General features: G+C 37.4%; 1 protein-coding gene across 1 annotated transcript in view; it reads left to right on the forward strand.

Moving 5' to 3' along the window:
• LOC138330691 (putative neural-cadherin 2) overlaps window positions 1-15903 on the forward strand; it is a 71019-nt gene that overhangs the window by 34454 nt on the left and 20662 nt on the right. Inside the window, exons 16-23 of the mRNA XM_069278232.1 lie at window positions 3580-3818; window positions 4105-4250; window positions 5625-5876; window positions 11979-12182; window positions 12850-12964; window positions 13545-13977; window positions 14454-14716; window positions 14911-15259. Of these exons, the coding sequence (XP_069134333.1) occupies window positions 3580-3818; window positions 4105-4250; window positions 5625-5876; window positions 11979-12182; window positions 12850-12964; window positions 13545-13977; window positions 14454-14716; window positions 14911-15259 (2001 nt within the window). The remainder of the gene's footprint in view (window positions 1-3579; window positions 3819-4104; window positions 4251-5624; window positions 5877-11978; window positions 12183-12849; window positions 12965-13544; window positions 13978-14453; window positions 14717-14910; window positions 15260-15903) is intronic.

The following is a 15903-nucleotide window of genomic DNA, read 5'->3' on the forward strand; positions in this document are numbered from 1 at the left end:
ATCTGATCACTATACTAGGGTGTTTATTGGAATAGAGTTATCTGATCACTATACTAGGGTGTTTATTGGAATAGAGTTATCTGATCACTATACTATGGGTGTTTATTGGAATAGAGTTATCTGATCACTATACTAGGGTGTTTATTGGAATAGAGTTATCTGATCACTATACTAGGGTGTTTATTGGAATAGAGTTATCTGATCACTATACTAGGGTGTTTATTGGAATAGAGTTATCTGATCACTATACTAGGGTGTTTATTGGAATAGAGTTATCTGATCACTATACTAGGGTGTTTATTGGAATAGAGTTATCTGATCACTATACTAGGGTGTTTATTGGAATAGAGTTATCTGATCACTATACTAGGGTGTTTATTGGAATAGAGTTATCTGATCACTATACTAGGGTGTTTATTGGAATAGAGTTATCTGATCACTATACTAGGGTGTTTATTGGAATAGAGTTATCTGATCACTATACTAGAGTGTTTATTGGAATAGAGTTATCTGATCACTATACTAGGGTGTTTATTGGAATAGAGTTATCTGATCACTATACTAGGGTGTTTATTGGAATAGAGTTATCTGATCACTATACTAGGGTGTTTATTGGAATAGAGTTATCTGATCACTATACTAGGGTGTTTTATTGGAATAGAGTTATCTGATCACTATACTAGGGTGTTTATTGGAATAGAGTTATCTGATCACTATACTAGGGTGTTTATTGGAATAGAGTTATCTGATCACTATACTAGGGTGTTTATTGGAATAGAGTTATCTGATCACTATACTAGGGTGTTTATTGGAATAGAGTTATCTGATCACTATACTAGGGTGTTTATTGGAATAGAGTTATCTGATCACTATACTATGTTACTTGGAATTGAGTTATTGATCACTAACTAGGTGTTTTATTGATCATAGAGTTATCTGATCACTTACTAGGGTGTTTATTGGAATAGAGTTATCTGATCACTATACTAGGGTGTTTATTGGAATAGAGTTATCTGATCACTATACTAGGGTGTTTATTGGAATAGAGTTATCTGATCACTATACTAGGGTGTTTATTGGAATAGAGTTATCTGATCACTATACTAGGGTGTTTATTGGAATAGAGTTATCTGATCACTATACTAGGGTGTTTATTGGAATAGAGTTATCTGATCACTATACTAGGGTGTTTATTGGAATAGAGTTATCTGATCACTATACTAGGGTGTTTATTGGAATAGAGTTATCTGATCACTATAACTAGGGTCATTTTATTGGAATAGAGTTATCTGATCACTATACTAGGGTGTTTATTGGAATAGAGTTATCTGATCACTATACTAGGGTGTTTATTGGAATAGAGTTATCTGATCACTATACTAGGGTGTTTATTGGAATAGAGTTATCTGATCACTATAACTAGGGTGTTTATTGGAATAGAGTTATCTGATCACTATACTAGGGTGTTTATTGGAATAGAGTTATCTGATCACTATACTAGGGTGTTTATTGGAATAGAGTTATCTGATCACTACACTAGGGTGTTTATTGGAATAGAGTTATCTGATCACTCTACTATTGTGTTTATTAGAATAGAGTTATCTGATCACTATACTAGGGTGTTTATTGGAATAGAGTTATCTGATCACTATACTAGGGTGTTTATTGGAATAGAGTTATCTGATCACTATACTAGGGTGTTTATTGGAATAGAGTTATCTGATCACTATACTAGGGTGTTTATTGGAATAGAGTTATCTGATCACTATACTAGGGTGTTTATTGGAATAGAGTTATCTGATCACTATACTAGGGTGTTTATTGGAATAGAGTTATCTGATCACTATACTAGGGTGTTTATTGGAATAGAGTTATCTGATCACTATACTAGGGTGTTTATTGGAATAGAGTTATCTGATCACTATACTAGGGTGTTTATTGGAATAGAGTTATCTGATCACTATACTAGGGTGTTTATTGGAATAGAGTTATCTGATCACTATACTAGGGTGTTTATTGGAATAGAGTTATCTGATCACTATACTAGGGTGTTTATTGGAATAGAGTTATCTGATCACTATACTAGGGTGTTTATTGGAATAGAGTTATCTGATCACTATACTAGGGTGTTTATTGGAATAGAGTTATCTGATCACTTTACTAGGGTGTTTATGGAATAGAGTTATCTGATCACTATACTAGGGTGTTTATTGGAATAGAGTTATCTGATCACTTTACTAGGGTGTTTATTGGAATAGAGTTATCTGATCACTATACTAGGGTGTTTATTGGAATAGAGTTATCTGATCACTATACTAGGGTGTTTATTGGAATAGAGTTATCTGATCACTATACTAGGGTGTTTATTGGAATAGAGTTATCTGATCACTATACTAGAGTGTGTTTATTGGAATAGAGTTATCTGATCACTATACTAGGGTGTTTATTGGAATAGAGTTATCTGATCACTATACTAGGGTGTTTATTGGAATAGAGTTATCTGATCACTATACTAGGGTGTTTATTGGAATAGAGTTATCTGATCACTATACTAGGGTGTTTATTGGAATAGAGTTATCTGATCACTATACTAGGGTGTTTTATTGGAATAGAGTTATCTGATCACTATACTAGTTATCTGATCCAATACTAGGGGTGTTTATTGGAATAGAGTTATCTGATCACTATACTATGGTGTTTATTGGAATAGAGTTATCTGATCACTATACTATGGTGTTTATTGGAATAGAGTTATCTGATCACTATACTAGAGTGTTATATTGGAATAGAGTTATCTGATCACTATACTAGGGTGTTTATTGGAATAGAGTTATCTGATCACTATACTAGGGTGTTTATTGGAATAGTGTTATCTGATCACTATACTATTGAGTGTTTATTGGAATAGAGTTATCTGATCACTATACTAGGGTGTTTATTGGAATAGAGTTATCTGATCACTATACTAGGGTGTTTATTGGAATAGAGTTATCTGATCACTATACTAGGGTGTTTATTGGAATAGAGTTATCTGATCACTATACTAGGGTGTTTATTGGAATAGAGTTATCTGATCACTATACTAGGGTGTTTATTGGAATAGAGTTATCTGATCACTATACTAGGGTGTTTATTGGAATAGAGTTATCTGATCACTATACTAGGGTGTTTATTGGAATAGAGTTATCACTATACTAGGGTGTTTATTGGAATAGAGTTATCTGATCACTATACTAGGGTGTTTATTGGAATAGAGTTATCTGATCACTATACTAGGGTGTTTATTGGAATAGAGTTATCTGATCACTATACTAGGGTGTTTATTGGAATAGAGTTATCTGATCACTATACTAGGGTGTTTATTGGAATAGAGTTATCTGATCACTACACTAGAGTGTTTATTGGAATAAGTTATCTGATCACTATTCTACAATTGGACCACAATTACTATATCTCTTTCCTTTACAGGTGTATGGAGATGAGTGTTATCATCACTAAATGTAATATAAAACGATTAATATTTTTGCAGCGTCACACGCTGTGTTCCTGATTTAATTGTTTTTTTCTCAATGATTTCAGAAACCTGATTATGATGTTGGAGAGATTTTTTTTAATGTGTCGGTCACCGTCTCAGATGGTGTCAACACGGATGTGTGTTATGTCCAAGTCACCGTGGAGGATGTTAACGACAATGCTCCAGTTTTCTCTGACATCCATTTACTACAGGACGGCAATTTCTCTGAAAGTACAGCGGTAAACACAGTTATCGCTAATTTCACAGCCTCCGATATTGACTCGGGCGACAACAAGATATTCGAGTAAGACCATTTCAATGTTTTCATTTATAAACATAACAATTATCTCAAAATCTGCCTCAAAATTTGGAGACTTTTCATAGTGATTTATTTTTGTAATTTTGACTTATCAGATTCTACTTTACCTTTTTGATATATGAAATATTTTTGAGGCAATTTATATTCGTGATTTTTTATTTCCTGTAAAATACGTGAAATTTTATTGCATGTGAAAATGACTTTTTTTACAGTATTATGAAGTGTGACATCATATCATGTCTCCTATACATGAGTTGTTGTTTATTTCCAGATTCTTTATTCTGTTGGAATCTGATCCAAACAAATACTTCAAAATAGAAAATCTGGCTCAGAATGAAGGCCAAGTTAAAATACAGAAACCATTGGACCGTGAAACTGTCCCCAGCTTTGATCTTACTATCTTGGCTATAGATTTAGGTAAGTTCATATGAATTTTCAGTACCTTAATCGTAATTTTTGATTGATTAATATTAATGTTTTTAGTATGTTACCTTACTGTGACATAGAGACTTAAAGCTGTCAATGCAAGTTAAAAATGAAAAAGTTTTTTTTTTTTTTTCAAAATTCGTTTCTGAGACAACCTCTTGCGTTTCTAAGGAAGAGCAGTCGCCATTTTGTTTAAACTTTGCTTGGATACAACACGCCTGCCGATCCCTATTGTGTGAACCACACACACATGCAATCAGTAGAACGCTTGCTATTCAAGGTGTAACAACTTACATCTGACCAGATCTAGATATACTTTGTAACTTGCATTGTCAGGTTTGCATGAGGATGCATGTTACCTAACTGTGACATGGAGACTTTGGGTATATACTACCTTACTGTGACATGGAGACTTTGAATATATACTACCTTACTGTGACATGGAAACTTAAGGGTGTATGTTACCTTACTGTGACATGGAGACTTAAGGGTGTATGTTACCTTACTGTGACATGGAAACTTAAGGGTGTATGTTACCTTACTGTGACATGGAAACTTGAGGGTGTATGTTACCTTACTGTGACATGGAGACTTAAGGGTGTATGTTACCTTACTGTGACATGGAGACTTTGGATATATACTACCTTACTGTGACATGGAGACTTTGAATATATACTACCTTACTGTGACATGGAAACTTAAGGGTGTATGTTACCTTACTGTGACATGGAGACTTAAGGGTGTATGTTACCTTACTGTGACATGGAAACTTAAGGGTGTATGTTACCTTACTGTGACATGGAGCCTTTGGGTATATACTACCTTACTGTGACATGGAAACTTAAGGGTGTATGTTACCTTACTGTGACATGGAGACTTAAGGGTGTATGTTACCTTACTGTGACATGGAGACTTAAGAGTGTATTTTACCATACTGTGATATGGAGACTTAAGGGTGTATGTTACCTTACTGTGACATGGAGACTTAGGGTGTATGTTACCTTACTGTGACATGGAGACTTAAGGGTGTATGTTACCTTACTGTGACATGGAGACTTAAGGGTGTATGTTACCTTACCGTGACATGGAAATTGAAGGTAACATATGTCACATGGTCTATGTCTTATACTTTTTAAGGTGTACACATGTTATTTTATTGTGAAATATGTTTATAATATAATGCTTAGGTTACATTCATCCAAATGTCTGATACATTCTATAATTACATCTAAGTGTCTGATACATTCTATAATTTTATCTAAGTGTCCGATACATTCTATAATTACATCTATCTAAGTGTCTGATACATTCTTTAATTATGTCTAAGTGTCCGATACATTCTATAATTGATCGTCTGTTTTCCAGGATCCCCGCCCCAGACCGGCACCACTATCCTCACTATCTTCCTTGGGGATGTGAATGACAACGGTCCCAGACTACGGGAGACACAGATTTCTATTAAGGAGAACCTTCCACCCCAAACAGACTTTACCACATTATATGCCTTTGATCCAGACTTACCAGAAAATGGCCCTCCATTTAGCTTTGAGTCCGTTAAATGTGACGCCAACTTCCCTACAGTGTGCGGCAAATTTGACTTCAGTATCAAATCTATAGGTAAGGGGCCTTAGCGAACAATTTGTATGTACATAAGATATATATACTTGTAAAAAAGTAAGATCAAGCCGTATCATACTTAAAATTAATTTAACAGTATTCTTTTCTAGTATTTTACTTTGTCTTAATTGTTTTAGTTTGTTTTTGTACTAGTTATCTTTTGACTGATTTGATACATTTTTTGGTTAAGAGCCTCATACCCTTAGCCTCAAACACTGACAAACATTACTATCGTATTTACCATAATTAGCAGCCCTCCCCCATAATCATCTGACCTCTATTCTGAAGGAGTTATATCAGTTATGAAATAAACATTTGTTTACAACCGTGTGCTGCATACAACATTGGAATTGTATCCCAAATCATATAAAATTTTGTCATGGCATATGTATTATTTAACTTGAGCAAGTTATCAATATGTATGTACATGTATACATGTATATAATGACTGTCTCAACAGAAAGAAGGCATATCAATATATATTGTGACAAATTCATGTGTCATGAGTACAAATACCTTTTAAGTAAAGTAAATATGTGGCTGACTTTTTTTAGACATTTTTCGTATACAACTTTCATTTTAGTTCCTTAATGAGTGCTCCCTTTGTTACAATTTTTTAAACAAATACGCTAGCTTGGGATATAAAATCCAACCCGACTGTTCATTCTGCTTTATAATCAGATCATGAATGACACTTGTCTCATTTTCATAGAAAATTCTGTGTGGGCCAACAAACCATTGCAACGGTGGTTAGTTATGCTCATGGGCCTACAAACCATTGCAATGGTGGTTAGATATGCTCATGGGCCTACAAACCATTGCAATGGGGTTAGATATGCTCATGGGCCTACAAACCATTGCAATGGGGGTTAGATATGCTCATGGGCCTACAAACCATTGCAATGGTGGGTTAGATATGCTCATGGGCCTACAAACCATTGCAATGGTGGTTAGATATGCTCATGGGCCTACAAACCATTGCAATGGTTGGTTAGATATGCTCATGGGCCTACAAACCATTGCAATGGTGGTGGTAAGATATGCTCATGGGCCTACAAACCATTGCAATGGTGGTTAGATATGCTCATGGGCCTACAAACCATTGCAATGGTGGTTAGATATGCTCATGGGCCTACAAACCATTGCAATGGTGGTTAGATATGCTCATGGGCCTACAAACCATTGCAATGGTGGGATATGCTCATGGGCCTACAAACCATTGCAATGGTGGTTAGATATGCTCATGGGCCTACAAACCATTGCAATGGTGGTTAGATATGCTCATGGGCCTATACAAACCATTGCAATGGTGGTTTGATATGCTCATGGGCCTACAAACCATTGCAATGGTGGTTAGATATGCTCATGGGCCTACAAACCATTGCAATGGTGGTTAGATATGCTCATGGGCCTATACAAACCATTGCAATGGTGGTTTGTTATGCTCATGGGCCTACAAACCATTGCAATGGTGGTTAGATATGCTCATGGGCCTACAAACCATTGCAATGGTGGTTAGATATGCTCATGGGCCTACAAACCATTGCAATGGTGGTTAGATATGCTCATGGGCCTACAAACCATTGCAATGGTGGTTAGATATGCTCATGGGCCTACAAACCATTGCAATGGTGGTTAGATATGCTCATGGGCCTACAAACCATTGCAATGGTGGTTAGTTATGCTCATGGGCCTACAAACCATTGCAATGGTGGTTAGATATGCTCATGGGCCTACAAACCATTGCAATGGTGGTTAGATATGCTCATGGGCCTACAAACCATTGCAATGGTGGTTGTTATATGCTCATGGCCTACCAACCATTGCAATGGTGGTTAGATATGCTCATGGGCCTACAAACCATTGCAATGGTGTTAGTTATGCTATGGCCTACAAACCATTGCAATTGTTAGATATGCTCATGGGCCTATACAAACCATTGCAATGGTGGTTTGTTATGCTCATGGGCCTACAAACCATTGCAATGGTGGTTAGTTATGCTCATGGGCCTACAAACCATTGCAATGGTGGTTAGATATGCTCATGGGCCTACAAACCATTGCAATGGTGGTTAGTTATGCTCATGGGCCTACAAACCATTGCAATGGTGGTTAGATATGCTCATGGGCCTACAAACCATTGCAATGGTGGTTAGATATGCTCATGGGCCTACTAAACCATTGCAATGGTGGTTAGATATGCTCATGGGCCTACAAACCATTGCAATGGTGGTTAGATATGCTCATGGGCCTACAAACCATTGCAATGGTGGTTAGATATGCTCATGGGCCTACAAACCATTGCAATGGTGGTTAGATATGATCATGGGCCTACAAACCATTGCAATGGTGGTAAGATATGCTCATGGGCCCTACAAACCATTGCAATGGTGGTTTTAGATATGCTCATGGGCCTACAAACCATTGCAATGGTGGTTAGATATGCTCATGGGCCTACAAACCATTGCAATGGTGGTTAGATATGCTCATGGGCCTACAAACCATTGCAATGGTGGTTAGATATGCTCATGGGCCTACAAACCATTGCAATGGTGGTTAGATATGCTCATGGGCCTACAAACCATTGCAATGGTGGTTAGATATGCTCATGGCCTACAAACCATTGCAATGGTGGTTAGATATGCTCATGGGCTACTACAAACCATTGCAATGGTGGTTAGATATGCTCATGGGCCTACAAACCATTGCAATGGTGGTTAGATATGCTCATGGGCCTACAAACCATTGCAATGGTGGTTAGATATGCTCATTGGGCCTACAAACCATTGCAATGGTGGTTAGATATGCTCATGGGCCTACAAACCATTGCAATGGTGGTTAGATATGCTCATGGGCCTACAAACCATTGCAATGGTGGTTAAGATATGCTCATGGGCCTACAAACCATTGCAATGGTGGTTAGATATATGCTCATGGGCCTATACAAACCATTGCAATGGTGGTTAGTTATGCTCATGGGCCTAAAAACCATTGCAATGGTGGTTAGATATGCTCATGGGCCTACAAACCATTGCAATGGTGGTTAGATATGCTCATGGGCCTACAAACCATTGCAATGGTGGTTAAGATATGCTCATGGGCCTACAAACCATTGCAATGGTGGTTAGATATGCTCATTGGCCTACAAACCATTGCAATGGTGTTAGATATGCTCATGGGCCTATACAAACCATTGCAATGGTGGTTAGATATGCTCATGGGCCTACAAAACCATTGCAATGGTGGTTAGTTATGCTCATGGGCCTACAAACCATTGCAATGGTGGTTAGATATGCTCATGGGCCTACAAACCATTGCAATGGTGGTTAGATATGCTCATGGGCCTACAAACCATTGCAATGGTGGTTAGATATGCTCATGGGCCTACAAACCATTGCAATGGTGGTTAGATATGCTCATGGGCCTACAAACCATTGCAATGGTGGTTAGATATGCTCATGGGCCTACAAACCATTGCAATGGTGGTTAGATATGCTCATGGGCCTACAAACCATTGCAATGGTGGTAAGATATGCTCATGGGCCTACAAACCATTGCAATGGTGGTTAGATATGCTCATGGGCCTACGGTGGTTAGATATGCTCATGGACCTACAAACCATTGCAATGGTGGTTAGATATGCTCATGGGCCTACAAACCATTGCAATGGTGGTTAGATATGCTCATGGGCCTACAAACCATTGCAATGGTGGTTAGATATGCTCATGGGCCTAACAAACCATTGCAATGGTGGTTAGATATGCTCATGGGCCTACAAACCATTGCAATGGTGGTTAGATATGCTCATGGACCTACAAACCATTGCAATAGATATGCTCATGGGCCTACAAACCATTGCAATGGTGGTTAGATATGCTCATGGGCCTACAAACCATTGCAATGGTGGTTAGATATAGGGATTGGATTCCGTTTTTTATGTTAACCATGTATGGAGCAATTCCTCTAAGAAATATATTCTATGGGCGCGTTAGCAAACCATATTGAATATATTCTTAGAGGAATTGCTCCATACAAGCATGGTTAACATAAAAACGAAATCCAATCCCTATATTTACACTCACAGACTTTTTATTCATATTTTATGCAATAAAATCGTCATTTGAATAGTGACGTAATTATTCAATAAAAGTCGGTCAAAAGTGGGAGGAGCTTACTCAATTGAACAGCGAATGATGACTCTTCACGTATAGATAGAATTAATTCATCCTGCGACGAAAAAAAATCAATATTTTTAGTGTAAAGAAACATGACAAACAAAGTAAATTTCAGAGATAATTTTTTATTTATATCATATTAAAACTTTAAATAGGTATTCAATTTTGCTAAAAGTTAATATATAAGCGTAATAACATAAAGTATTTGTACTCGGCCACATGTGTGAACTCTCAGTGACCATTATTGTACAGCGACTGAGTCGAGGCTGACGCACGCTTACACACAGGAGTTTTTTCCGAAGTTGTCTCAAAACACCGATGTTCAAGTAGCTAAATTTGTTTTGAGATTGTCGTCTGACTTGACGATATTACATCCTTCTAAGCCATGTGATTTATATAATCTACGCTTAGATCCATCGCCATCTATAGATGGAACAACTTCACTTGTGTTCGATGGATACATTGTATTTGTGGTGACGTGTGACTGTCAACACTCGTGGATTACTAGCGGTGCATGTTTTATAATACACATGATTAAATTCTCAAAGAACAAAGACAAGAGAATATGTTTATAACTGACCTGGCTCTGTCAGAGGGTCTCACGCCCCGTCAACCCCAAAGACTCGATCGTAGGACACAGGCACAGAGGTAATGTTTAACATTTGACATCCATCATTTTTAACAAAAATGAAAGCGCTGCAAGTCGCCCCGGTCGGGATATTTTTTCCCGTTTCTTTATACAAATGTTCATTTAAAAAATGTTTGTATCATATATAAATATAAAACATATATGTATTGTTTACATTTTCCCCAAATTCTATGAAAAAACAGCAATATACACGTAATGTTACGTCAAAATGTAAACAAAGCCATGTGTTTCATGGGCCTACATAAACCATTGCAAGTTGGTGGTTAGATAAACAAAATGCTAGTACTTGCGTATAGGCCTACAAACCATTGCAATGGTGGTTAGATATACAGATGGGCCTACAAACCATTGCAATGGTGGTTAGTTTATGCTCCATGGGCCTACAAACCATTGCAATGGTGGTTAGATATGCTCATGGGCCTACAAACCATTGCAATGGTGGTTAGATATGCTCATGGGCCTACAAACCATTGCAATGGTGGTTAGATATGCTCATGGGCCTACAAACCATTGCAATGGTGGTTAGATATGCTCATGGCCTACAAACCATTGCAATGGTGGTTAGATATGCTCATGGGCCTACAAGCCATTGCAATGGTGGTAAAGATATGCTCATGGGCCTACAAACCATTGCAATGGTGGTTAGATATGCTCATGGGCCTACAAACCATTGCAATGGTGGTTAGATATGCTCATGGGCCTACAAACCATTGCAATGGTGGTTAGATATGCTCATGGGCCTACAAACCATTGCAATGGTGGTTAGATATGCTCATGGGCCTACAAACCATTGCAATGGTGGTTAGTTATGCTCATGGGCCTACAAACCATTGCAATGGTGGTTAGATATGCTCATGGGCCTACAAACCATTGCAATGGTGGTTAGATATGCTCATGGGCCTACAAACCATTGCAATGGTGGTTAGATATGCTCATTGGCCTACAAACCATTGCAATGGTGGTTAGATATGCTCATGGGCCTACAAACCATTGCAATGGTGGTTAGATATGCTCATTGGCCTACAAACCATTGCAATGGTGGTTAGATATGCTCATGGGCCTACAAACCATTGCAATGGTGGTTAGTTATATGCTCTTATTTCCCTTAACTCACATTTACTAAACATTGGGTGACATTTTGACCATATGTATAACCGCAAACTTTATCTTTTACTGTCTAATCAAGGATAAAAATTGACTGATACGTGATGGAAGTATGGAAATTATTAAAGGCACAAAAGTGTTGTAGATTTTTATCTTATAAATATGCTTTTTTCAGCGAGCTCCCTAGGTGGACAGGGGTTATCGGTGAGCTCTCTGACGTCGCTTGACCGTGAAGTAGCGAGCCGATACCTTGTGGATGTTGTGATTAAGGACAGAGAGAGTGTATCGGCCACCAGTACCCTCACCATCCTAATTGAGGGCGAAAACGACAACATCAATACTGATGCTAAGCAATCCCTCTTTGCTTACAACTATAATGGTTAGTATTTTGTCTTTGTATATTACAGAGTTATCTGCCTTTGATCATAGGCTTGATTGATATGTCATTAGAGATGAAATTGAAATTGATGTCCCGCTGACAATCATGACATGACAATGGGTATCCCAACCTGCATAACTATCACTTTACTTTGTGTTACGACCAAGAATAATAGAAATGAGAAACCAGCAGCTAAATTCAAAACACAATTTATTTATATATACAATATTATACAGAGATGGTTTAGAATATCTAAAGTAATCGGTGGTGGTACAAGAGTAATACGATAATTTATATATAGCTAAACCCTAATTCAAGAATATTGGAGAACCTTCTACTTCTAGAAATATCTAACTAAAAACAGTAAACAAATAAACACACAGAACTTTCTGGAAATAGATCATTCTAGATCCCTACTTATAATCAACATGTTTACAAACATATTTGTTTATACATGATAATATTCTGGAAAATTCTTTAACCTAAATTAATGATATGAACTTTATAGGATGTATTGATAATATAGCTATAGGAGTTATCTCCCTTATCTAGTAACTACATGTATTTAATGTCATACATAACATTTGGCTTTACAAATGTTCCCACACAATAACATTCAAACTGTCCCTCTGCTTTGAATGTTCAATAATGTTTTGAATATCCATAGGTATCTTGGAGAATGTGGTGATAGGACGCGTAGGCTTTAATGACCTGGATGGAGACGAGGACCAAGCTACGAAAACATTTGAAAAACTATCTGATTACACCAACTCATATGTCAGGTAAATAGCGTGTTTAACATGGTCTACTTAATCTGTAGTTATATTCTAGATGTAGAACAGAATAAAACGAGTTGTGGAGAGTAGCCAAGGGGAAATAACCATGATATATACTTTTCCTGATGGCCGAACATTGCTATACATGTATTGTGAAATGTGTTAAATTCAACTTTTGTTCGGTATAGTCCGCGGGAAACAAAATCAGGCATTTTCAATGATTTTTTTTTCAAATTTGGTATTAGTTTCCACATATAGCCTGCATCGTCCAATTACCTACATTGGCAGATAGCCTTCATCAGCAGATAACCCGCATTAGGCATCTTCTGATATAAAAGATTGAATTGAATACTGAATTCTGATTGGCTACACACATGCTACTAGTGCCAGTATCTCTGGGTTAAGAGTTAAGACATTTTATTGCATCGCAGTATTGTCTTGTGATTAAATATATAGTGCCCTCTAATGCCTGCCACTCAATAATCATTGCTAGCTAGTATTTAATAAATAAAGTTGAAAAAGTTTATGAATAAATTGATGTTTAAGTATGCTTTATAAATCAAGATAAAATCTGCTTATTTTACAGTGTGAAAACCAATGGCAGTATAGAGATACTACGAAATGTTCCGTACGGTGAATTTGATTTCAAAGTAAGGGTAGTAGACTCAGCAGTGAATATCAATGGGAATCTTCGGTCGGTCACATCCACGACCACTGTGACGGTAAAACTTGAGGAGCTGGATGAGGAGGCTCCATACAAAGCTGGCTCAGTCAGGATAGGGGGCACCACTGCTGCAGAATTTATTAAGACTGGATCTGACGGTGAAAGTCATTATGATAAATTCCGACAAAAGATGGCAGATAAACTTGGAAAACCAGTCAGTAACGTACAGATACTGACAATATTAGACAAAGGGGATGAGCAGAATAAACTGTTGGAGGTGCGCTTTGCGGCCCACGGGTCACCGTACTACACCAGTGCTAGACTCAACGGCATCGTCACTGCTAACAAAGGGGAGGTATGTCAGTTCGCAAGACTCGAATACTTGATAGACCAAAACAACGTAGGTAGAGTATGATTTACTGTTATAATCACTGGCAAATGGGACTGGAACTAATCAACAGTTATTGTACTTCACTTACGTTGTTTATGTATCTCGAAATCCCTTTAATACGGACCTCAAATGGGGAGGGGATTTCTACATTTAGCTGGGGTGTTAAATCACTCTGTTCACATGATATCTATTTAGGATTAGATATATTATCCATCTTTTATTTTGAATTAATATTTAGCAGCGTAGCATTGAAGTATTTGTTTTTAATAATTAATTTATAAAAATAATTAAAGAATGGAGTGTTTTTATGCCAGTTTTAAGGATACAAGAATGATATATCTATCATAATGCTGAATACTTGATGATAAATAATTGTATAGTGTACGGCTATTAACATTATCAAATCAGTTTGGATAATTTGTACTTTCCATCCATCACAGTTTCAAACTGCCTCTGGAGGTACAATAGAAACTATCGGAGTGTCTGAGTGTCTGAAGGAGTCATGTGAAGGAGGATGCTGGGACAAACTCGTCGTGGAGAACGCCCCGAACGTGATCAACGCTGGTACAGACACAAAAGTGGGTGTCATATCCGGGGTCGTGGCACAGTGTGGATGTCGCGTCCCAGTCAGTCAGAGGGAATGTACACCAGACTACTGCTTCAACGACGGCCAATGTGTCAAAGACGACTATGGACTTCTCTCGTATGTTGTTCTTCTGTTGTTCCTCTAATACTGCAATGTAGGCTTTGGGTATAAATCAAACACTCATTAAAAGTTTGACTAACTTTTTTTATATGTCATTAATCATTGAAGGCACCTCTATTTGTTTTCCAGATGTATAAGCTATTATCATGTGAATATTATTGACTGTAAAAAGATCTTTATTTGTGTCTTAGGTGTTTGTGTAAAGATTCCTTCGATGGCCCACGTTGCCAGAACACCAAAAAAGGATTTGATGGCACAGGCTATGCCCTATTTAAGCCCCTGGAGCAGTGTTTGAAGTGGGAGACCAATATCGAATTTATAACAGCCAGGGAAAATGGACTGATTTTCTATAATGGACCTCTAAACCTCACCAACCCAGCGACTTATACAGATCCTACAGACTATGTGGTTCTCCAGCTCCGTGGGGGGTACCCCGAACTCACTGTTGACCTTGGCACTGGGGCCTTGACCTTGTCCCTCAAAGCCATCAAACTCAGCGATGGAAAGTGGCATCATATCAACATCAGGAAGGATGGCAAGGTAGTAACTTTATCTTATTTATATACCTAAGGTACCACATCATATTTACAATTACCACTGTTTCTGTATTGATAAACTAAGTTGGAGCAGATCTGTTTATTTCCCAATAACTTGAATGCATAACCTGACCTGATTCAGTGCGTATGGATACATGTAGACATTCAAGGATTTCCTTTGACATACCACAAAATCATGTGTCAATGTTTACAAATAACACATCTGCAGGATTAACCTCTTACTTTGTTTAGTTTATGAGATAATAAACCCAATGGAGCTGTCAGTAAAATGCACATAAACGCTTCGCATTTATGCAATTTACCTCGTGCTCCATTGAGTTTATCATCTCATAAACTAAACAAAGTAAGAAGTTAATCCTTAACTGATATAATAGTAGTAACTAGCATTTAATTTATCTAAGGTACAACACATCTGTGTGTAATGGGACTAATTCATGTACCACATGACGATAGTGCAGGATATCATCAATCACCCATAGAAACATAGGTATCATGTGGACATGAACTAATCAATCACCCATAGAAACATAGGTATCATGTGGACATGAACTAATCAATCACCCATAGAAACATAGGTATCATGTGGACATGAACTAATCAATCACCCATAGAAACATAGGTATCATG

The sequence above is a fragment of the Argopecten irradians genome, chromosome 9, assembly GCF_041381155.1.
Source record: "Argopecten irradians isolate NY chromosome 9, Ai_NY, whole genome shotgun sequence".
Classification (NCBI taxonomy): domain Eukaryota; kingdom Metazoa; phylum Mollusca; class Bivalvia; order Pectinida; family Pectinidae; genus Argopecten; species Argopecten irradians.